Below are 25,355 nucleotides of genomic sequence, written 5' to 3' on the forward strand. Positions count from 1 at the left end.
GTACAATGCTCATGGCGTCTCAGAGGGTGCAATCGCTATTAAACATCTGGTAATCCAACTTCTGATAATCTAGATTTCGATTCACTGCTCGATTTTCGATAATTTCGATGGAATTGAATATGGCCGATTTCACCGTTCACGTGAGCAGTGCACTTCAGTGCAGTGCAATGCAGTGCAGTGCAGTGCAGTGCAGTGCAGTGCAGTGCAATGCAGTGCAGTGCAGTGCAGGCATTGGAGTGCGCTTCTTTAAGGCGGGGAGATACGTGTATTTTCTCTACTAAATAATTACATGTTAATCTTAAACCGCATTCCTTAAACGTCCGTTTCTCGAGCCTTGCTCACACGGCCTATTCCGCGGGAATGTGTAATAGTAGGGCAACCTGTTACAGGCAAGTGTGAACAGGGCAAGAGAAAATTACCTGCGAAGTTTCGGGAGAGCAGTATACGAAATTTGGCGAGCTTCGTCTCTTAACCTCAGCACAGTGCTGTAAGAGGATAGTATCATCGCGCCTTTAGGCAAAATGGATTGTCTAAATAACATTATTTAAGTAGCTACGTGTAAAGAAAATGGAGATGTCTCGTTTAAGAAGTCATTGTTGGTTTAAAGCAGTAAAATGCGATCGTAATTTGGAAGCCCCTATAACTTGGATATTTAGGACTTTTGCTTGATACGGGTGCGGCACAGGTAAATGGCGAAGTCGACAAATTCAAAGATGGTAAGAATACTGCAGCCAAGAAACAGGCCCAGGTTACCACCAATTTCACCTGTAGACAAGAACGAAAATATGAGAAACCAAGAAAAAGCTTCTTCTAAACACAAATAGACCAGTGACGTGGGGCGAAAAGTCTGGATTGGATAAGCCACATACATTTACTCTCTTTTTGACAATACCAATCTCTGAAGCTGAGAAAGTCCAACAATACAAGTTACCACTTTCTCAGAACACAAATTTCTTAAGCCCCCCCCCCCCCCTCCCCCTCCCCACTTTGTTGTAATCATTTATAACACTAGGTAAATGACAGACACTAAATCCGTCCTAATGTGCAAATGCACATGAAATCCACATTGTAGTCACAGTTTTTAACTAAACTTGTGACTACAGTTGTACTACTGAAACTGAGTTTTAGAGCGATCAACTGCAATTCAAAGCATTTTTAAGGCGCTCACTTCTCAGGCTCACAACGTCACAATACTGAGTACGGTCAAACTCAGAAGCAAAAAAAATATTTTCTTATGTCTACACTAAATACCCCACCATCATAGCTTACAAAATACAAGTAGCTATGATTTGACCATGCGAATGACTGAGAGTGTTTTTCGGCAAATTGTACCCACATACATTTATCTCTACGTCCATTCTAGTTGCCAGCTGAGTGAACTGTGAAAAATTGACTGTCAACAGAACCCTTGTTTTTCTTGTTTAATGCGTTTTAAATAAAAGAAAGTTGTAATCTGTTCGAGTCTAGTCGTCCATCAGGCTGGCTGTCATCTCCAGTTGTTGTAGCATGAAAAGATTAAGAGTACGTCTATTCCCCACCGATGGGATGCTAGTCCATCATAAGGTTATCCCTCCCCCCCCCCCCCCTCCGTTTAATCTGGAGTCTGATACGATAACCACTAAGTCACGCCTCCACTTCATGTACGGCAGCATTTTAGAAGACTACAGAAATTAGCCAGGATCAAGAGATTATAATCTCTTGCCAGGATTCCATAATTGCAATTTCAAGATGACGGTTTACCCAAGCGTGTTTACTACTATTCAATTGCAACCATTTCTCTGGTTGCAAGCAATAGAAATATTACAAAAATCTGACTCACCCATCAGTGCTCCGCTATCATACTGTGATGTTTGCCTAAAATACTCATAACTGAGAGAGTTGTAGCCAACTTGAAGAAAAACCAAGTTCTTTCTAAGGGAATAAACAAAGGAAAAACAATACTCGAGCCAAATATCAATGTGCTCAAATGCATGAGCAGATTTTGAAATTCAAAAATGCTAGTCTTGAAATACCAACCCTAAGAGGAAAGAAAGAAGGGGCATTTGTAGTCCATCAATGAGTATTATAAGAGAGCTTGATGAGTCAGATCCTCATGTTTTAAGTATTTTCACTCATGGATTGGCTTGAGAGTGTAGACTTTGAATCCCCTTTGGCTGGATAGGGTACAGAGTATTCTGCAAAATGCATATTACTGGCCCAATTACAGTATATACATGTACAAATTATGTAATAGAATGCATCGTGCTGAGCCTTTTGCCTTACTTCCAGCAAAACATGTATTTATAAAAGCAAGAAAAAATACATCATGCTCAAATTTCTCTTTTACCTTTTAGGTCCAATCCTTAATTCATAATCCTTAATTACGAACTGTACAAGCAAAATCATTATAGCATGAGTAAATTACTGTGCAATTCAAAAAACTGTGAACACTTTGATTTGATTTTGACAGGTCTATTGTGTACTGACCAATCACAATAAAGCTCAGGACATGTGATCAAATCTCAAGATTATGCGTACCATTACTGTTTGGGGCTTAGTTTTCTCGTGCCTAATTGACTTTTCCCTTGCTACACAATAACATTCCATAAATATTTCCAGTATCATACTGTACATGGCAAATGATTTAATGTTCTAAATAATTGCCACCGTGTTGCTACCTTAAGTACTCATTTGTCCTGTTGTAGCCTTTGTTTTGTAGTATTTTAATCATTGTTGGGTTGGGAAACACTGCACTTGACACTGTTGATTCATAATTGATCACATCACAAGCCAGAGGGCAGTCACACTTTATGGTGCCTTCAAACATATCTGTAATACAGTACATGAAATAATAATTATCAGCAGTTTGCTGTAGTGTATTGAATGGAATAATGACATCCTTATAGGGAAGAGTTAAATATCATTTCTGTCTTCATTTTTTGGCCTTTTCGAAAGTGCCAATTCACAATATGCAGAACTATTTCTCTTTGACAAGACTTAGTTATCATTATGGCAATCCCCTACACGGAGGATAATACATGGGCGTTCATACATGTAGATACGGTATGGAATATCTCTTTTGAGTGTTCAACTCGATATCTAATGAGTCAGCACAGTGAATGAGTAAGATATAAGGTTGAACATGAGAGGAGATATTCCATGTCTACAAGCAACCATATATATATATATTTTTTATAGTTATACAAACATATACTGATAACGCTTTTGACAATTTTCTGAAGATTTCTAACCACTTTGCGAAAATTTGCTAAGATTCTCCAAAAATTGTGTGAAGGCCACATGAATGTTTCCAAACATTTTCCAAAAATTTCCAAAACATACCGAAGATTTCGAGGAAGATCTGAAGATGTTTCGATCATACACCCACAAATTTAAGTACATTTTAATGGTCAGACATGACATCAATGACAATAATGACTTTGTGATATAAAAAATATCGTTGTAATATGACAATGAATGGAGGAAATAATAAAACAGAACAAAACAAAACAAAACAAAACAATGAAGTCATCAATATCTTCACTAGTGAGAATACTGTATGTAAAATATGCCACCCAAGTCCCGGATGTGGTTTTGTATGAATTTTACAAGTAATTTATTTTCAAGTAAAACACTCATGTCTACATATAATGATGAATATACCGGTATTACACCTTTCAGATCAAGAGAGGCAAGTGTTACATTTTTGATTGAAATAATTACAAAATTTAGTGCCTTTGTGACATCAGCACCAGTACTAAGTTGAGATTAAGGAATCTTTAAAACTCTTTCAAGTTTACATGTGCACTGTACCTACCATTAATCACTGAATTAGTGCAGGACACATCTTCTCGAAAACAGACTCGATCTCCAAAGTTAACTGAAAAATGTGACAGTCACACAACATGCATCAATGAGAATGAGACACTTAAACTCCAACCAAAATGTACTGGAAAAATCAAACAATTTTCCAAGATTGGATATAGATGCATTGTATTTGTTATTTTTGGTTGCAGTGGTTTTGTTTCCACATTAAGATACAGAATTACAATAAATTGCAGCTAATCAATCAAACCGTCAGTCAGTCAGTCAGTCTGTCAGTCAATCAATCAGCTAAACAACTACTAGCCAGTGCCCCAATGAGTCAATCATTCAATGAGTTAGGCAATCAGTCAGTCAGTTAATATTTTAAGAGTCAGTGCATTCCTCTGTCTATGGCTGTATTGGACAAGCAAGCAAGCAAGCAAGCAAGCAAGCAAGCAAGCAAGCAAGCAAGCAAGCAAGCAAGCAAGCAAGCAAGCAAGCAAGCAAGCAAGCAAGCAAGCAAGCAAGCAAGCAAGCAAGCAAGCAAGCAAGCAAGCAAGCAAGCAAGCAAGCAAGCAAGCAAGCAAGCAAGCAAGCAAGCAAGCAAGCAAGCAAGCAAGCAATCAATCAATCAATCAATCAATCAGCCAGTCAGTTGCTAAGGTAGTCATTCAGTCAGTTAATCAGTCATAATAAGTTGGGCAATCATAAATAAATGTTATGGCTGGTTGACTGACCAACCAAATTAAAGAACTGCTCACATATGACTTCCCCTAGCTACAGTACCAATAAAAGGTAAGTTACTACCCCTCATCTTGTTTCTCTTGAGATGACACTCTCGTCTCACTATATGATGGTCTTGTCTTGAGAGACAAGATTCTCATTTTGTGAGAACCAGTGAAGCAAATTTTTTTGATACAAGCAATTAAGCTTGCAAAGAAACAATAAATTTCTCGTGACCTTTGTCACCCCTCCTGATGTTTTCAGTAGTGTGTACTTTTTGGAGGTCTTGAATTGAAACTTGCTTCACTTGATTAATCACTGTCATAACAAACATAAAAAAAAAAAAAACTGAATGGATTGGAAGTGATGAAAAAACCATGCAAAGATGTTTAACTCAGCAAAAAATTGTGTTACATTACATGTGCCAGTCGCTACCGGTACTTCCCCTGCGAAACAAATTCCCAGTAGTCTGGGAATTCCTAGGAATTCCAAGTTATTCCAAGACATGCAAATTACGCTTTATCTAAGACCTTGGAATTTCTGGGAATATTTGGGAATAGTGGAAGTATGACTGGGAATTATTGGGAATTCCTAGGAATTCCAAGTTATTCCAAGCCATGCAAATTATGCTTAATCCAAGACCTTGGAATTTCTGGGAATATTTGGGAATAGTGAAAAGTATGAGTGGGAATTATTGGGAATTCCTAGGAACTCCTATTACTTCCCAGACTGTTTTAAAAAATGTGTTTGGAATATCTAGGAATTTTTGGGAATAGCTAAAACACATGAAATATTGTTGGAAATTTCTGGAAATTTCCCAAAATGTCAAAATTAAAGATGAACTCAGTGCATGAATCAGTTTCTCTGAATTAGTAAAAATCAACAGGACCATTTCTCTGGAGTTCCATACCTTTTTATTGTTGTCAAGCTCCAAGGTAATTATTTCCAAACAAATGTACGTTAATTCCAGTTTAAGTCTGACAACTCAACATAAAACTATAGCACTGATAACATTGCTTTTTAGATCCAACATGATTTGTTAGTGTATATGTGCCCGTATGGACCCTTAAATCAAACACCCAGAGTTTAACTGATAGAAAAATGGATGCTCTTAGATTTGATAAATAGATTAAGCAAAAAATTACTGTCAGCATAAATGAATATATATTATTTGCAATTTCAATAAAACCAAAAGTATATATCTGCATGTATATATTTAATATAATTGTAGATTCACACACATACCCATCACAGCCCACTGTTGAACAATTTTTGACTTGATCCTTTATGACTTTAGGAAAAAGAGGAAGACATCTCTCACAGATGTCATAAATGAAAAGCTCACAGTTTCCACACACTTGCTGTACATTTGTAGAACTGTACTGTGACATTCTCTGGACAAATTACCGGTAGTTTCATTAAAACAAAGATATCTTTAGCAGCCCCTCATTGTCATACAATGTCTTGAAATTAAGGCCAGAATAGCCATACAGGCATATTCTTTGGCAGAAAATGTTTTTTCTTGGGACCATTAGTTTCACTTTCATCAGGGGAGTCCAGTGAATGGCCGTCAGTGTAAGAGTTCTCAATTTCTTCAGAGGAGTCAGAACTAGAAACTTCAACATCATTATCTGAATCACTGTCTGTGGACAAATCTGAGTTGTTGTGTATTACATCAATTGGTATTTCTGTAGTCTTTTCAGGTATAGGCAACTCAATTTCATCAAATGCTTCCGTGAAGCTTCAATTCTTGCATAAAGGTTGACTCCATAATCCATCAAAGTCATCCACAACATTCTTGCCAACAGCCATCTCACTCAGGTGAGCCGAAAACTCTGAGGTGTTCTGTTCATGGTGCTGGAAATGATCTCCAGGAAAAAGTGATGCAAGAGAGGGAGGTGACGTCAACTAGCCTGTGAAGACTGCTTTAAGCGATTTATGTGGTCAAATCTTGTAGATTTTGGCATGGGTATAGTGGAATCATCAATATGTTTCTTGTATTTCCTTGTCCTCGCGGTCACTTTAATTCACGACACAACAAAATCAGAAGAATAAAAAAGATTATGAGTCAGTGGGAAACAAATAAATAACTGACATAAATAAATGACAAATAAAAAAACCTACATCTTGATGTATTGAAAAGACTATAGATCTCATATCATGTTAATCCTTATAAATAATTCAAAGGAAAAAATGACAAGCATTGGTGGACTTACAACAAGCTTAAGTTTATTTCGCCGAATTTATCTCGTTTCCTCAGGTCGATCCGAAACCTTTTAGGTGAATTTCGGCTTTTAGGGTTTTAAAGAGCACACAATGCATTGCTTAGTTTGATTTATTTAGAATTTTAGCTTATCATAACAGAAAATCCCTATAAAATTGGATTCCTTTACCTTTGCAGTGAACTTGATTTAAGTGCCTCACGATCCTTTGTTATCTTGACAACCGTCGGGAGCAGATCAACCAGTTAAAATACGTTCCATTTTCCTCCTTGATTTCTTCGTGAAAAGTTTGTGTAGTTTTTTCCTTTTGAAGCAAGACCCATCTTTCAAAAGACCACCAAAACAGCGTGGCAAGGGAAACAGACTTGCCGTCGAAACCGACTGGCCCGGCAACCTCGTTGCCAGTCTCTCTCTCCTTCTTCTCCAGTTTCCATTCTCTCCTCAACTGATCAACTGAACCAATCACAGCACGCGAATTTTCACGTGACTATCCTCATGACTGAACGTGACAAAGATCGCTTTATTCATCCTCTTTTGGCGCCCATCTTTGAATTCGGCGTAAACGGTTGATCGCCCGTGCGTTTTAGTAGTCATTTCACTTCCAAAATTATATCAAAATGGTTTTTGCTGTGGTCCTGTGACCAGAAGAAAACAGCGTGAGTATCATTAACGAGAAACAAGTTATTCTTGGCGAAGATTTGGAGCTAAAAGAAAGTCTTACTGTGGATGTTTCAACGGGGAAAAATTCAAAGGGCAGATTAGCCGTATACAAAATTATTTGGTGAGTAATCAAATTCAAGTAACCTTACATTATACAAAGTAAATTCTTGTATTTAGACAAAAGCTTTTCAATGAACTTTATCATCACGAATCACACACGAGTGGGTCACTCAGTCATGGCATGAAATGAATTCTGGCTAAAGCAAAGTTGAAACAATTTAGGTTGCCCAGAGTGTGTGCCTAAACAATTTGATTTGCGAATAACAAGTCGTTTCTCTCGCCACACTTGTTCAAACGAAACAAATATAGCAGTTCTCTCTGATCCCAGTCAAAGTTCTTGACAAAAACTCCAACGAGGCAGCCACAGTGTGCATGAGTTTGATAATATCTCCTGTGTGTTTCAGCCTGACTGTATGGCAATCCGTGTTGATCTTCAATTTTTGTCGATCCGTATATTCTTTTGTGTTTACTCTATTATTTAAATGTTCCTTTAATATTTTAAGTGTCTTTTAATATTTTTAATGTCTAAATTTGGCTAAAAACCGTGATATATATCCTCCAATTTGAGAGTTCTTGATACACTTATAGAAGAAAGAAAACCTTGATTTAATCTACTGTAAGCTCAAGATTTATGTAACATATTTATCAATGGTATACAAGCACCTTCACAATTATCAAGTCTTCTCCTTTAACATTTCACCCAGCTTACAGTCAGGTCTTAATTAGCTCCATGTATTAAACTGTGAACACATAAATATTTGGATCTCAGTCTTACAGTACCTCATATATATCGCAATGTAATGTATTTTTTTAATTTTGTTGTAGATGTCATACAACAAAGATGAAGATGAAGAGGCTAGCTGTTGACACCCTAATTAGAGGGCAACAAAAGAAGCTGCAGAATCAACAAAAGTAACTGAACAGCAGCTAAGTTTGCCCAAACTCAGCCTTTTTTAATTTTATGGAATGTTTCAGTTTTGTTCTTATCATTGATTCCGTACAGTCATGAAAATCCAGATTTGTTCCACATAATAACAATAATTTAAGCTAAAATCTTGTGTATGGAAAATTGTTGGATTTGAAAACTAAAAAAGTAAGTAAATTATCTGAAAAAGTTCTCTTTTTATCAAACATGTAAAAGTTTGACCTTCATATCTGTTTTTTTTACTCTTGATTCTTGATGTAATGAAAAAGAAACAGGATAATTATTCTTATGTTTAAATTCATCAAAGCCAATGTAATAAACCATTGATTTAACACCTGTTTGATGTGATATCAGTGACTTTATTTGTTATTTTAATGCCGGGCATTCATCATCAAAATTTTGCCTGGCCTACAAATGATACAAAATTCCCAGTTTTTCTCAGATTTTCCAAAAAATTCCAACCTATTCTCAAAAAATCCTACAAATTCCAAGTTATTCTCAGAAATTCCTAGGAATTTTTGGGAATTTTAAGGAATTTTCAAGGTGAGTATATTTCAGTTGGAATTCCTAGGAATTCCTAGGAATTCCATGTCAGCTCTATGTAAACTTGGAATTCCTAGGAATTCCGAGTCCGAATTACCATGAAAATTCACACCTTAGATTCCTAGGAATTCCTAGGAATTTTTTCCTAGGAATTCCTAGGAATTCTTAAAGTTATCTCACAAGGGTTGTTTAAACTGTGTGCTGATTGGTCTGTTAACTCCTCACCTGAGTCACTTGGTGATCTACATCCACATTTTCTCAGTGTCGCATTCGACAGGCACTCTGTGTAACATCCTTCAGAAGTGTACATTTGATATCCAGCCAGGTGTATAGTTTCACTACACTTTGTTTCATATGGTGGTTTCTTGTTTCGATACTTCAAATGACAAAAAAACAAATAAACAAATAAACACATCATGCAATCAATAATTGGTACCCAAATGAAACAGTTCAGTCAGTCATTAGAACAACAAAACTGAGAAAAATTTGATTAGCGAAAGCTAACATGTACCAAGGAAGACGACAATCAGGAATACCAAAATAAAGACACAGCCCTCAACAGCGTACAATTATTGTACATGTAAATCAAGGGCGTAGCTAGGGGGGAGGGGGTCCTGGGGTGCCTGTGATCCCCCTTTTGTAAGCCTTTTCTAAGCAAACAACCTACAACAGGCGACAAAAATACCATGATGATCTGGTGAGTACCCTCACTTTGACACAGTGTGACCCCCCCTCCCCCTTGAAAAATCCTGGCTATGCCCTTGTAAATATATGCTCTATGGACTTGTCACATAAAGGCAAGAAAGTTTGCATGCCAAGTCCAAAGTGTGCAGCTTCATTTCAAACCCATGCAAAACTAATATGTAATATTAGTAAGGCCTAATCTGGGACCTTAAATTATTGTACCATTACTGTGGGTGACTAATAGTGATTTGCACAATTTAAGCGAAATTGACCCGGTAATCATGGCAGCCTAGGGCAATTGGAGATGACTTTAGGTGGCTTGAGACTTTCATACCCTCACATTGCCCGACTGCCCACACAGGGGAATAAACAGGTATCACTGAATTTAATGCTGGAGGGTGACCCTGCGATACACAAACAAACAAATCTAACCGAATTGAACTCAGTCCATTAGATTGTGTTCAATTGAGCTCAGCAACCAAACTCAATGGAACACACTGTAATGGATTGAATTCATTTGTGTTTGGTGAAGATATTTGCTTGAACAAAGGTCATTGTATGTGGTCTAGTCCTGCCCACTTTGTTCCTGTAAAAAAGCTCTGGTAAACCCATACGCATTTTATCCTGTTACACCTTCTGGTTTCTGATGTTTGTATTTTAAGTTTATATGATATTTATTGTAGTAGGTCCACATCAGCCCTTCGGTTGCCTTAATTCAAACCTACTTCATCAAATAAGGTATGTATGTGTATGTAAGCTTTTCTTGTCCTTTTTTCTTTTATTCCCTCTTTTCTATAAAACTTTGAAATCTTCACACTCCTTCAGGTCAATGCAGCACTTTTCTCTGCCTTTTACCGCGCAATTAAAGCTAACAACCCACAGTACATCTGAAGCAATTTATCCACGATTTCTGCAGTTACGAAAAGCATGTGTTTTTCTGAAGTAACTCAAGCCTCCAAAAAACTTGCTGTTGATTTTCAACACCAGATCAAGGGTTCGGAAATCAAACGTTCAATTGAGACGATTCTCTTTTTTGCTAATGCGAGAGTTTGCCGAACCAGAAGCATACTCTATCCATGTTTGAGTTCGACTGAATTCGATTGAAATTCATTTCGATCGCCGGGTTCCATTGATCATACCGGGAACCATAATTGCCATTTTTCATGTGATTCATATAAAAATTCTGTACTAAGTGAATCACGAATTTTGCAGTAAGTATTGATTCTGATATCCTGAGTTACATGTACTTCAACTTCCATGGCAACGAACGTCAGTTTACCAATACCTGGTACCATGCATATGAGCAAGAATCTTGGCACTGTCTTGTCTTGGTACAGTTCCGAAGTGAGGAATAGCTACCCCCAACGTGGATTATTCCAAAGACAAGCCCAATTTGTGGAGGGTTTTGTAGAAAACCTGGCAAATTGGTCAATGTGCAGTTGTTGAGGTTCTCGTCGCCCTGAACAGCGACGTCCTTATGTCTTCCGTGTCCGCCATTCTGTCGGCCATATTTATACGCTCTCAGACACCAATACCCAGACCTCCACGTTGTGACCCCGGGGGCGACCACTGGGATGGTTTCACGGTTCGGCCCAAAGTCTCTAAATCAAAAATTAAATACTCTTGTTTGCTTCTTATCAATGTTATCGTTTTTATATAATAATCAAATCAATACGCGCGTTCTGATTGGTCAATCAGCTATGGTTTATTGTGCCAGTAAACTCATGGAAATTTCACGTGTCTTCCGAATTATTATATAAAAGCAATAGACCACAAGTTTCTATGGTTTATAGGCTGACAAACCACTTGGGATGTTGGAAGAACACGAGAAGAATTCGAAGAATTCTTATGGTTGATGATTTTACGGCTATTTGCATGCAAAATTAGGTAACTTGCTTAGGCCCTTGCTTACAATGAAAAACTGGGTCTGTGCAAAAGGCTTTTGTTGTGAAGGGCTTTTGTTAATCGGTCTTGTCGATAATGATGAAAAAGTAGCTTCTTCTGAAAAAAAAAAGAAAAAACATGCTCAAGGGTGTGCAAAAACCAGACGCTGGTCTTATCAATGAAAAAGAAAAAAGTGGCTTCCTCTAAAAACTTGCCCAAGAATGCGCAAAAACCAGTGCAAAAACTAGACGCTGTTGATGATCAAAATGACTATAATCGATAACCTATTTATGGTCAAAACGGCTGAAAAACCGTATGCTTTAGGGCCGCACTTACTTATAGAGGCCATATAAGGGAGTACCCCCCGGGCATGCGCCGTACCGTGAAACCCTCCCTTTAAGTACTGGAAATAAAAATCGGTCTAAGGAAGCTTTTGGCCGATAAATATTGGTAGAAAAGGTGAATTGAAGTATATCCTGCCATTTCAATTGGGTTGTATAAGCGAATAGCATTGACAGTAAAGGGGATTTATATTTTAGGTCCCGGAATATAGGCCTTAGGGGGCTAAAAGACTCAGGCGCACAGGAGTCTTATTTGACCTTCATTAAAATTAAATTAAATTCAATCTTTAGTTACAACCCGGGGTCGGCGGGAGACTCCAAGTAAGAAAAGGTCGGGGGCGCCCGTACAACGCCACTATCTTTAGCTGTCAAAGCATCTTTTAGGGTGCACTCGAAGGAATACTACTAATAATAAATGCTCGTATTTCCGTTTTTAGGTTCGATTTCCGTCGGTCTCTCGAGTCCCCCTCGAGGCCTACTAACACAGGCCCCATTCGTGAACACTGAGCTGCTTGTAATTTAGCCTATTCCGTTTTAAGTGGTATCTGTTAGAGGTCAAATATTGTTCAACCCACAACCAGATTGGTCTTCTTTAGAGGCTTATTTTAAATTTTCCGACGACCATCCCCAAGCTTGTCATAGGAGAGGACCCGCCGAAATTTACAGCACAAATCGGTCCAGTGCAAGGTCGTGTGATTGTGGAGAACGTCAGGTTAAGTTCTGTTTAAGGGCCTGTTTATAAGGAGAGAGGGCTACCCTAGCAAGCGGTTACCCTAGCAGTCACACATTTCCTCTTGTTTTCTTCGTCGTCTTTACAAGGCAGCTAGGGTTACCCGAGTAAGCGGCTTACCCTATCTGCCTGCTAGGGCTACCATGGCAGGCGAGTTAACTTTTTCCCTTGTGAACACTTCAAGTAGGGTTAACTCCTCTACCCAGGTTAACTTTCCAATTGTTTCCAGACCCTTTGAGTGTAACCGCGCATTTAGGTCGTCCCGGGTTGTAGGGTTACCCTACCTGTGAAATTTTGATTGTAAACCCGGGCCATCTTTTGCCCTCCAGCTAGGGTTAACCCGCTTGCTAGGATAACCCTCCTTCCTTGTAAACAGGCCCTAAGGCACGGAACAGATTTTCACTAAGCGCGCAAATCCGGTTGAGCTGCAATTGCAAGCTAAATAGTGACCTAACGTTCACTACTTTACGCGGGCGTGCTCAAGACACGAAGTGACACTACTGTTAGTCTAAACAACGCTCATGTTAGCCTTAATATTGCTGACTCGACAGTAGCTATCTCTCAATAATATGGAAGAGTTAAACCTTACAGACAACCGCATCCCACATTGACTCTTACCAGTGGAGCTATCTCGTCATTTTGTCACTTTGTGTCGTGCCCCCTTAGCGCGTTGCTACTCAGTCCAGACCCTGCTACCATATATGTACTTACCACCTTACGCTTAACGCTGATTTCCGTACGCGTCCCTGGAGCTACAAGAATACGATTCCAAGGGTTGATGTATACCCCCTGATGGTGTACAATGATCCAGATCCCCTCAGAGGAAAAGCCGACCATGTGGTCATGCAAATTTAGATTTAGTATCAGCGACAGACCGGACAACGTGTCGCCCTGAAACGCTTTCAGTATTTGCTCGCCGTGCCGCGCCGCGTTGAATGAGTAGCAAACCCCGAGGTCTGTCACAATGGGATCGAAATCTTTGTGGGAGCATCCCTCATCAGACAATCCGTAGTGGCAAGTTCCCGGTACGATCATTCTGCGTATATCAGAACCATAAGCTTCGTGAAATTGCCTGTCGTTAAATGAATCCTTTTTCTTCTTTATGACCTCGAGAAGATCTTTCCTGTAGTCCTCGGTGCAGTTAGGGAGAGCCACAGAAATCTCACTGTCAGTATAATCTGTGCAACAACACAAAAGTGCTTCCCCGCATGGTCTCCCTGCCCTGACAGCCGCTGTTGTATTGCAGGCAGCTATGTTTAGTCCTAGCTTATTAAACGATGGTTCCTCGTCCTTCATAGAAATCCTTCTCTTTGATAACGTTGTCATGGGACACAAAGTAACTGCAGGAAACTGCAGACCCTCTTGCGGATGATAAATATTCATGACGGTAGCAATGGGGTAGGTAAAATATTTGTAGATGCTGCTGTATATGGAGAAAATTACATAGGCAGTGAAACCTAGTAAGAAAAAAATCCATACCAAACGCACCCACGGCGAAGCTCGGGTAAAAATGAAATGGAAACCATGGAGAGTACTATTTTCTGCAAAATCGGTCCATTTTTCTCGTCTCAGCTTTTCTTCTTTGTCTTGCTCAGCATGGCGTTGTATGAAGAATGTCTCTATAAGCGTGTCAACGTCTTTGGCTGAGGAAAAGAATTTAAGAATAGTATTTATCACATGTTAACAAAAACCTAGCTCATGACACGGTATTGACGGGGAACAAAATCGATCTCGATACAATCAAGATCACTCTATGCACCGGGCAAGTTATTTGGGACAAGATATGGGATGGGGGAGGGGGGGGGTGGTCCTGCCAGGGCTGCTTACCCACGATATAGGGACAGGATAGATGAGCTAGTCTGTGGTTTAGTGTTTTGTTTAGTTTCAGGAAGATGAAGAGTACGATAGTTAGGGCCAGTTCACATGGAAGTGGGGGACCTCGAGCAGGTGAGGTCCCCTCCTTGGTGGGGTGACCAATCTATCCATACAATCTCTCTTTCTTTCTTGATCGCGTTCACATATTAGGTGGGGTACCCCACCACGGTGAGCCGGTACGGGTAACCCGCTTCGGTGGGTTGAGTTTTCTCCATGTGTAAGCTGCGGAGTGGGATAACCCGCCTAACCGGGGTAATCAAATCATTGCGCCAAAGCCCGCCAAAACACATGGCGGAACAACATGGCTGCCATTCGCTACTAGTGTGGCCAGTTATTTCGACGATTTCACCCCCAAACCGCTAAAGCCCTGATAAAATTGACAGTGCTGGCGACACTTAAGCGTGGAATCGGATAGTGAGGCTAACCAGCGGAATCGAACTGAAGTTTTTCCTGCAACAACGAAATTCAAGCGAAAAGCAGCTTCATCGGAACAAACGAAAAAAGCAAACGATAGTTTCTTGTTTATGCGCGTGCTTAGCGACAGCGCGATTCCATTTTGGACCTCACTCCGCGTCCCTGGGGTTGCATGTGAAGACAAGCTACGTATTTCCTTATTTTACCACGGGTAGGTGAGGTACCTCACCTCCCCGGGGTCCCCCGCTTCCATATGAACAGGCCCTTACTCACCCACACAGGCCTTATTCCCAAGGTAACCTCCGGCTCATATTAGGCATGGCACCGAGTTCTTCCGCGGACAATATTACCACACGCGTTGCATGGATATTTTCGAGTTCGAGGAGGATGACAATGCGTGTAGAGTCGCTCAGACTGTCCACTGGTGCAAATTCGTCTATTTCTAGATCCCCTCCCCTCTCCCCTACTCAACTCTTTTGCCCTTCACCAGGCTCTCTTGTTAGAGTGGGGGTGATATAACTGGTAAGTTTAAACTAAATAGGAAAATTTCGATACCTTAAAATTCTAATGTGGCTCCGAGTCTTAGCGGAATAAAAACAAAATAAATCACATCGACGTTGAGGGATGAATAGTTAATTTCCGTTCCGTTTTAATCCCTTAACCCGGGTTTTAATAAATCGAAATTGGCATATAATCAGGTGAAAGAAAATGGAACTGTTCCTCTTATTATGGTTTTTCATCAGTCAAAAGAAATTGCCAATGATTAATATGAACCTCAATTAATTAATCATATTGTATCCTCGATCGAAGCTCGTAAGGTCAGTTAAAATGGTTATTTCTTAGGTTTGTAATGAAATAAAACACGGCATGATCCATGCAACCTCCTCCAGTTCACTGCCATCCATAATATCCATTATAAATCTGAGCAGGTTTTCAATGTCCTGTGAGTTTATCAGCATTTTATAACGGAAACAGTAGAAAGAGCCGCTTTCTCCGTTTGGACAGAATCTGATGGTTAACCTCATTGCACCTTTCCCTCCAAGAAAAATTGCTATGACTATGGCTGTGACTGTAAGCGACGTAAACCTAGGGAGTACGTGACAAACATGCCTGACTTTTAGTGGCTCTAAACTAAAAACTCATTCTGACCAATCACAAAATAATTAAAGAGCGTACGTTTTTCTCCTCACACTATTAAATACGGATTTAATATTATGGAAAACAAATTCTACAGTGAAATAATGTGCCTGCAATGTAAGGTTCCAATTTGATGTCGGGATTTAATACTGATTTACTCGTTGTAAATTAAAGTTCACCGGCCAGTTTATTGACGACCACTGACAGTTACAATTCGATCAGTGTTTGCGCAAACGCTACTCCTCCCAGAACTGAGCAAATACAATAACAGCTGCAAATGAGATTAATATCTTATATGCTATTGGAAAGAAAACGGCACTTAATTCCCCGAGAGCTTTGAATAAATTTGAATTTCACCACCTTGCGTAGCGTGTCTTTATTCAAGTGTTGTAGCTAGATTGATTATGATTTCACTTATTCTAGAACGCTCGCGAGATATTTTGGGCATTTCTTCCTAAATTTAATTTGTTTTGATACTTATGCTAAATCACGTTCTTGTCAGTATAATTTTTTTTTTCCTTGTACGTCGGGACAAAACTAATGCACAATATTAACTGAAGCGAGGATCAACATTTTTCCTGTTTCAGTTCGATTTACATTTAGCCGCATGTTCTTTAGATTCTAATATGGACGATTACTTGCTTCGTCGCTGGGTCTAGTTTTACTAATGTAGCGATGAAATCGAGAACATAGTTTACATGTATGTACAAATGTCACAAAAAAATACTGGTTTCGGCCACAACAAAGTTTGTCTAGGCGTAACACAATCATTACGCGTGCTTTATCCTCCGGTTCCATTGAATTCACAAGAAGTAATGGGTTTTCCACCAATTCAGTCTGATTCACCAGTGCAGTTCTAAATGGTGTGTGATAAGTATAAACTTCAATTTAAAAACCTGATTTGAGTTTCTTCTTACCTGAGCCAGAACTGTTTAGTCCATCATCGTCTGAAGTAAATTTGACCACTGGATCGCTTGAAGTAGTGGTAATGTTATGAAAACGAGCGGCCTTCGTTTGGCTTTCCGTTGTATTAGCGCCAATAGCCTTCCTGTAGCTGGGTTTTCTTTCTGGAATTTGATCATTTGCCATTTTACGGCTATATTCTGTTTCCATAATACCTCTGAAGCAAGCTCGCGTGACGCTTTGTGGTCACTGGTATTCAAGTCACGACATTTAAAATGTTTTCATTCGTCCCCAGCCCTCTTTCGCAAAGATTGTACTGCGACGGAAATTTCGTATTTTTTTTTCTCGTTTTTCCTACCTTAACTTCATTTTTTTTAGCCTAAATATCTGGAAACAGTGTAATTTTCTTCAACCTGGCAACATGATTTCCTAAAACAAGTATCATTAAATCGTAGAAGACACGTCCATCCACCATTGCTCAAAGAACGAATCTTAAACCTGAAAAGCCCGCAAAATTACTACAGCGGGTTTTTTTTTGCGGCGTCATTGTCAAAACACGTGATACAGCAGAACAAATAAAACCTCCTCAGAATACCGTTCCGTTTTCCACTCAATGTACCTTTCAAACGCAGAGTTTTCGAATTCGAGTGTATGGAGGACGGCTTGAGCGCGAAATTACAGTCAAGTTTATTGGACTAATCTGTTTGAATTTTGTCTTAAGGTTTGGAACAACTGTTATAATTAGGGTTTGAACGTTGAGTATTCATCATTCATTTTGTCACAGCAAAAGTTTTGCCTCCCTGAACATTGTGCTTGGTATACCCTGTATAAATTCAATCTAATAGTAGATTGAATTTATACAGGGTATACCAAGCATAATAGGTTGATTTTAATAGTGTACGTCGTCTGAAAAAACACAAGATTATGATATACTGATAAAGTGAAAACATTGCTGACGAATAACTTCATTATCTTTTAATGAGGTCGACAAATTTTGCTAAAAAAAGAAAATGGCATCAAACATTAATAGATACGTACTGTACGAGCCACACTTAATTGAATGATTCCAGGATCAAATTTTCAAATTTGAAAATCTAAAACTCGGTTTGATTACATTAAAGTTTTGCTACCTTGTTATTATGAATACTTTCTTCGCTTTAACAGAGAAAAAAAAAGCATGTGCTTACTATGATGTACTTATTATTTGAATCTTTTTTTTGTTTACTGTTGTAAAGAAAAAAAATCGTACGTGTGGTCTTATCAAAAGGCACTGAAACGTGCTGATAACATTTCAATTGCTTTTTGTGTTAGTCCCACGGCAAATTAAACAAACTTAACCCCCAGCTAACGTTTAATTAACCTTGTTGACGAAAGTTTTGAAGCACACAAACCAAACAAGTTTTTCTTTTAATCTTCACATTTTGTTGCTTAAAATGTTAGTTTCCCTTCTTGACGACGCAAACTTCACAAGCGAGCTGTCACTATTTTGCTTGCGAGGCTGATAAAGCAGAGTGGTTTCTATTAGAGGTCAGCGTGCCACGCAGCGTTTCCTAGATCGTAGAATAGACCAAAAACAAACAAACAAACAAACAAAAAAAACTATTCAATTTATTTCTCAGCACGACCGCCATATTGTTTTGTATTGGCTCTTTGATTTGTAAACAAGACCAAATTAACTTTGACCACTATAAACAAGACCGTAGTCAGTAGAGCATAATTTTTTTGTTACGCATTTATAATTAGATGTGGTTTGAATTATTTAGCATTTGAACTAAATAAAACTGAATGATATATGACACGGTGTCCGTGTGTCAGTATCAGCCAATTTTCGATGACTTTCCACCTCCCCCCCCCCCCCTCCCCCTTCAACATGGTATATCTGTTGCCTTTGAGCATAAGCCTAGGTAAGCTAAGAGGGGAAAATGGCCTTTTCTAATCTTCACTGTTTTCGCTCGGAATGTTTTGCCATTGTTCCAGCTGGGCAGAAAGAACTTTGCAATCTTTCATACTGAGTTATACCGAGCCATCCGTTGTCCAAGGATAGAAGTGATTGACTGAATACAAAATACATATGAATTAATTATGAATGAAAAGTACTGAAAGTTACAGATGTTTGAAACGCTAGAAAATCAATTTAGTGCAGATTTTATTCTCAGAGTGCTAAACAGAGCGGAACAGTTTTCATCCTGATATTTACAACAAGGTAAATTTGTCTAAGGTTTCATTCTTCACAAAATTATTTATACTTAGCTTACTATGAATAATCTCTTCATGCGGAACCCCGACTCACAAAGTCGCAAAAACAGAACAAACACTGGTTGACTGATTTTCCGGCTATATCCAGCGAATTGTCACTAGGCACGCAAAATGTCACAAGCATTCAACTTTTGATGAAAAGATAAGAGAAAGGACCGAACGAAAAAATATATATACGTTTACTACCTCGGTCAGCTGGTAGTGAGCGCCGTCCATTTTACAGAAGTCAGAGAAAATTTCTTTTTCCGTTTGTTTTTCTTTCTAATCTTTTCTTAACTTCTTTTTCTTTTTCTTTTTCTTTTTTTTTTTTTTTTTTTTGTGGACACTCAACACATTTAAACTCATTTTGGGTTTTCTACTGATAATTCATTTAAAGTTTTCTATAAAAGTATAGTTCTAACAAAGCTCTTAAAGGTTACAGTAGTTGGCGTTGAGCATAGCTCAATCAAACCCATAGTAAGCCAGAGTTACCCTTTAAACACAACTGTCAAAAACTAGAGGTTACAAATTATGTCTGTCAACAGTTCTTGTGCATTTTGAGAAGGAATCCACCGCAAGTCCGAGTAACCAGCGGATAAAAATTTGAACCGAAGTTAATAATTATAATAATAATAATAACAATAATAATAATAACAATTTTATTAATAATATTAATAATTATATTAGTAATGGTAATAATGATAATAATAGTAATAATAAATACTTAATTTATACTGCAAAAAATAGATTAGCTGAATTTAAATACAAGGACAGCTGGTATAAAACTATGTGCAGTTGATAAAATATTTCAAATAGTGTTAACAATAAAAACGTTATTTGAAAAATTTAAAGTTATCTACATTGCAAGTTAGTCTTCTGCGGTACTATTTTAAACATCCGCTCGAAAAAAATCATTTCTAAAAACGCGAAATGTCGAAAACAAATTTTGAAGTATCTAAAAATAGAGACATAAAAATATGATAAAGAGTTACTCATATGAAACACTTGAAAGTACATGTACTGGTGAAGTGAAACTGATGATGAAATTCTACATGTGATTACGCAATATCTCTCAACTTTGAAATTCATTTTCTCGAGTTCCAGTGGGAAATTGTTTTTGGCGTTATTTCAGGCAACTATTCATATTTCATATCTGGTACGAGGTTTTTGTCCATTAAAAACTGAAACTGCTCGATTTCCTATCGGATTCCTTCTTTCAAAAAGATAAAAAAGATAATTTAAAAATTATATCAAATATGTTAGAATGTCCCGAGGGGTACTCCCAGAAAAATTACAAACCCTTACCCTATTTACGACCAAATTTGCGATTTTCCCTACCCTATTTGTGACCCTACCTGAAAAAGTAACTACTTCTAAAAACCATACCCAGCCGGCAAGACCAGAGCGCAAAAACCATAACCTATATCTAAGACCCAGATGGCCAAATCGATACCCTATATAGCTAATTATGACCAGACGGCTTAAAACCGTAACCTTTGGTGCCGCCCATACCCATATATGTCATACAAGGGAGTACATACCCCCTCGGGTAGAATGCACTGTTTGTTTTTGCGTTGCTATAACTGACGGATAAATACTCAGCTCCATTAGATACAGAGCCGTAAACCTTCCTCACTGACAAAGCTATTCTTCTCTATATTTGTAGAGACAGCTATTTGTTGCTACCATGCCTGTTATTCAAGTGAAACCGATTTCACTTGACCTCCCTACTGATTCTACGAAGAGAAAAGTGGAGCCTGAAAAGTCATCGCAGTCTTCCAAATGGAAAGACTTTGCCTCGAACACAACTCTTCACGGACTGCGATACATTGTCCAAAACGGGCTTTCCATTCACAGGCGAGCGTTATGGCTGACATTCCTTTGCGCTTCTGCCAGTTTCTATACTTATAACGCAACCATAAGCTTTGGGAAATTCATGTCAAGACCTACAAAGACAGTAATTACACAAGAAACGCCAACTGGCGGCTTGAAGTTTCCGTCAGTGACCATCTGCAATTTAAACAAGTTTATGAAATCCAAGATAGATATGGCAGATGACAATGAAAACTTTATAAAAATGGGATTGAACATAAGTGGATGCCATGAGACGCGAGAGGTTCGAGGAAATCTCACTTGTGGCCAAGCATTCCTGTGTGCTTATTACATATATGGCCCGGCTGTTGTAAATGGCTGTAATGAAACCACGCGCCAGAACATAATCAATGTTCTTACTGGCTCATCAAAGCGTTTACTGGACGAAGAAAAATTTCTCACCAACTATGGGCATGACTTTGTTGGCTTGTGGTTTAAGTATTGTAGCTTCGCTTCTCTAGGGCCATGCTCTGAAAAAGACTTCGTTCGGACTCTTACAGCAAGGTTCATTTGTTATACATTCAACTCTGGGCATAATGAATCCGGTACGATGTTCTATTCGAAATTTGAAGGACCCGACCTTGGCCTCAACATTATTCTGAATGTTCAAACTAATGAAAGCACACTGAGTGACTTTTCAACCGGATTAAAAGTGATTGTGCACAATCAAAAAACATTTGTTAACCCAAATAGTGGATTTAACATATACCCGGGTACTCATGCGACAGTTGCGCTCAAGTTAAGGGAGGTTAGTTGAAGACTTTACTCCTCAAATGCTAAGGACGTATACCGTTTTTGTACACAGACACTTATGACCTCATTTGACACTTATGACCTCATTTGAAAGAATCCGATAGGAGATCGAGTAATTTCAGTTTTTTGTGAAAAAAATCTTGTATCAGAATAACTTTAAGTATATTACAGTCCTTTTTGCATTTCCTAGAAGCTAAAGATTTAAATAGTTGCCTGAAATACAAATGTAGTATCAAAAACAATTTCCGATGGGCCTGACTCGAGAGAATGAATTTCAAAGTTTAGAGAAATGTGCAAACACAGGTATAATTGCATCATCAGTTTCATTTAAACCAGTACTTGCAAGTTTTTCATGCGGAGTTCAAAATTTGTTTGTTACATTTGGTGTTGTTAGCAATGATTTCGTTTTAGAAGATATTTGAAACAGTGGCACAGAAGTCTGCAATACAATGTAAATAACTTCGGTATAAAGGCTTTGTCTGCTTGTTACACGAACTTCCGGTGGAGTCTTTCTTAATTAGTATAGTTTGGTTTTTCCACAAAGACCCAAAGAGGGGAGAAAGGAGTTTGACTCTAATGTTACCACGGTTTAAAGAAATCGCAAATGTATCTAAACAAGGCGAACATGGATAACGATATTCTCACTGAAGTAAAGCAGGATTACAGTACTGTAGGTTAGTTGGTTAGAAACAATTGGCTATAGCTACTTACTCATTCAAAATTCTGTTCAATCATTTTCAGCACAAAAGACTTCCAGCACCTTTCGGAACAAACTGCAGCACCAAGGACCAGTTGCCTGGAGTAGGTACTTACACAAAGGACGGCTGTATTTACCAATGTCTTACAAATCTGACGTCCCATCAGTGTGGATGCCGTATACCTGCTTTTCCAGGTACGATTTTACAACCACTACTGCAACAACTACTACTGGTATTGATCCTGCTACTGCTACTGTTACTACTACTGCTACTGCTCCTGCTACTGCTACTGCTCCTGCTCCTGCTCCTGCTCCTGCTCCTGCTCCTGCTCCTGCTACTGCTACTGCTACTGCCACTGCTACTGCTGCTGCTGTTGCTGCTGCTACTACTACTGCTTCTGCTACTGCTACTGCTACTGCCACTGCTACTGCCACTGTTACTGCTACTGCTACTGCTACTGCTACTGTTACTGCTACTGTTACCGTTACTGCTACTGCTACTGCTACTGCTACTGCTCTTGCTACTGCTACTGCTACTGCTACTGCTACTAATACTGCTACTGCTACTGTTACTGCTACTGCTACTGCTACTGCCACTGCTACTGCTACTGCTACTGCTACTGCTACTGCTGCTGCTGTTGCTGCTGCTACTACTACTGTTTCTGCTACTGCTACTGCTACTGCCACTGCTACTGCCACTGTTACTGCTACTGCTACTGCTACTGCTACTACTACTGCTACTGCTACTGTTACTGCTACTGTTACTGTTACTGTTACTGTTACTGCTACTGCTACTGCTACTGCTACTGCTCTTGCTACTGCTACTGCTACTGCTACTGCTACTAATACTGCTACTGCTACTGCTACTGTTACTGCTACTGCAACTGCTACTGCTGCTGCTACTGCTACTGCTACTAATACTGCTACCGCTACTGCTACTACTGCTACCGCTACTGCTACCGCTGCTGCTACCGCTACTGCTACCGCTGCTGCTACCGCTGCTGCTACCGCTGCTGCTGCCGCTGCTGCTGCCGCTGCTGCTGCCGCTGCTGCTGCCGCTGCTGCTGCCGCTGCTGCTGCCGCTGCTGCTGCCGCTGCTGCTGCCGCCGCTGCTGCTGCTGCTGCTGCTACTGCTACTAATACTGCTACTAATACTGACTGATTTCGGTTCTCTTGTGTGGTCCTTTCAAAAACAAAAAGACAATATTTCACTGTCTTTGGTTTTTTATGTCTATGTTCCCCCTCTTCTAATTTCCTTTCGGCATCGGGGTATTAGACCCTCCCCACCCACTCCGCCTTGAAATAGTCCAAAGGAAACATCATGTGACAAGAAACAGATCATCAATATATTGAAGTTTTTAATTCCAAAATTTAGGGAGAACCTCACTCTTCGCCTCCTCTCGTCCTTCCCTCCCTAAGCAAAATAGTGACAAAATATATCTTAACAGGAAGGCATCATTTGTAAATTTAACAAATCGAACGTTGTTTAGCGTTGTCTGTACTCTTATCGACAACGAGTACACGTCATCACAGTGGTCAAAATGTAGTAGACTCACGAGGCGCAGCTGAGGGAGAGAGAAAAATCTATTCTAAGTTCACACATGTATGGTTTAATTTTTCGTATGTATATGTCCATGTAGATGTGAGGCAGTTCCCTGTGTGTTCTAGTTTTCGAGACGCTGCATGTATTGGAAATGCTGCAAGTAAGACAACTTAATACATTTCTATGCTTGTGCCACGATTGACGAACTTATGTTTAATTAGTACCGATGATGTAAGAAATTTGAATCTCTTGATCAGAACATTCTTGCAGATGTAAGAATGTTTCTGAGAAAATTTTATACCAACCCTATGACTAGAATAGATTAGTAGCTATGTATGACAGCTACGCAAATAGATGAAGAAAAACAAAATCATTGAGCAACATTTCCGATTTTGAATCATAACTGACCGGGGAGTCTGCAAAGTTGAAAAAAATTTCATTTGAACACTTAAGGTGGCTCAAAACAGTTCCCAACACTTTCCAAGACGTAGGTTTCTATGGTTCATTATAACCATTCTTTATCAATTGATGCTACAATCATAGTATCAAAAAACTGCCCAATCATTGTTGAACATGTTGTTATCATTTCCATGACTCAATAGGTTACTATAGCAAGAGTATAACCTGCTACAAACACCCTTAATTATAGCTTTAAGGGCGTATAATTTAAAAACAGCACAGTGAATTTTTTTTATATTACCAAATTTTGATAAGCAGGATAAGACAGAACTTTTGGTAAAGTTTAAAAAAATCTGTGCATGGAGTTCAGAGCCACCTTACAGTTTTGAATATTTAAGGTGGTTCTGAACCCTATTACATGACTGAGAAAATTTCTTCATTATGATTGACGAGAAGAGCAGAGAAATTTATCGCCCATTAAAGCCCATGAAACTTTCTCAGTCACAAACTGGAATTTCAGTGGAAGCTGACCCCGGGAAGCCGAGATAAGTGATCGTAAGGCGGTAAGGACCACTGAGCCAATTCGGCGCTGCGCGCTTTGTTGGCTATCTATCATCTCCTATCCAACATGCGCTTGTGGAATAATTATTAAATATCACTGTGAGCTCAGAGATTTTACTTTGTGTCAAATTTTCAGTGGACGCCAACTTGACAGAGTGCCAATGCCACAACCCATGCTCTGAACTTGAGTATGAGTCACGTGTTTCTTACTCCAAATTTCCACATTCTTCTGTGATTAAAGTAATGCATCATCTCTTTGGGAAAAGCATCAGTGACAGCTACATGCAGTAAGTGTTTTAAAAACCAGTAAACGAAAAACTGCATTTTAACTTTGTTTGAAGCAAAAATGCAGGGGAATGGGGAGGGGGAGTTCTGTCTATTGTATAACATTATTTGAATTATTCATTCATG

General features: G+C 39.0%; 2 protein-coding genes across 2 annotated transcripts; one reads left to right on the forward strand and one right to left on the reverse strand.

Annotated features, from left to right (window-relative positions):
- Positions 1-218: 218 nt before the first annotated feature.
- On the reverse strand, positions 219-17,439 carry LOC145490869 (bile acid-sensitive ion channel-like). The gene is made up of 7 exons (XM_081469986.1): positions 16,899-17,439; positions 13,267-14,198; positions 9,142-9,292; positions 3,797-3,859; positions 2,658-2,808; positions 1,820-1,911; positions 219-765 (listed from the first exon to the last, which is right to left on the reverse strand). The coding sequence occupies exons 1-7, from the start codon at positions 17,092-17,094 to the stop codon at positions 653-655; spliced, it is 1,698 nt and encodes a 565-aa protein (XP_081326112.1). The 5' UTR covers positions 17,095-17,439; the 3' UTR covers positions 219-652.
- Positions 17,440-20,806: 3,367 nt separating this feature from the next.
- LOC145490502 (acid-sensing ion channel 1A-like) lies at positions 20,807-21,993 on the forward strand. Its single transcript, XM_081469609.1, has one exon. The coding sequence runs from the start codon at positions 20,807-20,809 to the stop codon at positions 21,746-21,748; it is 942 nt and encodes a 313-aa protein (XP_081325735.1). The 3' UTR covers positions 21,749-21,993.
- The last annotated feature ends 3,362 nt before the right edge of the window (positions 21,994-25,355 follow it).

Source organism: Orbicella franksi, chromosome 6 (assembly GCF_964199315.1).
Source record: "Orbicella franksi chromosome 6, jaOrbFran1.1, whole genome shotgun sequence".
NCBI classification, from domain to species: Eukaryota; Metazoa; Cnidaria; class Anthozoa; order Scleractinia; family Merulinidae; genus Orbicella; species Orbicella franksi.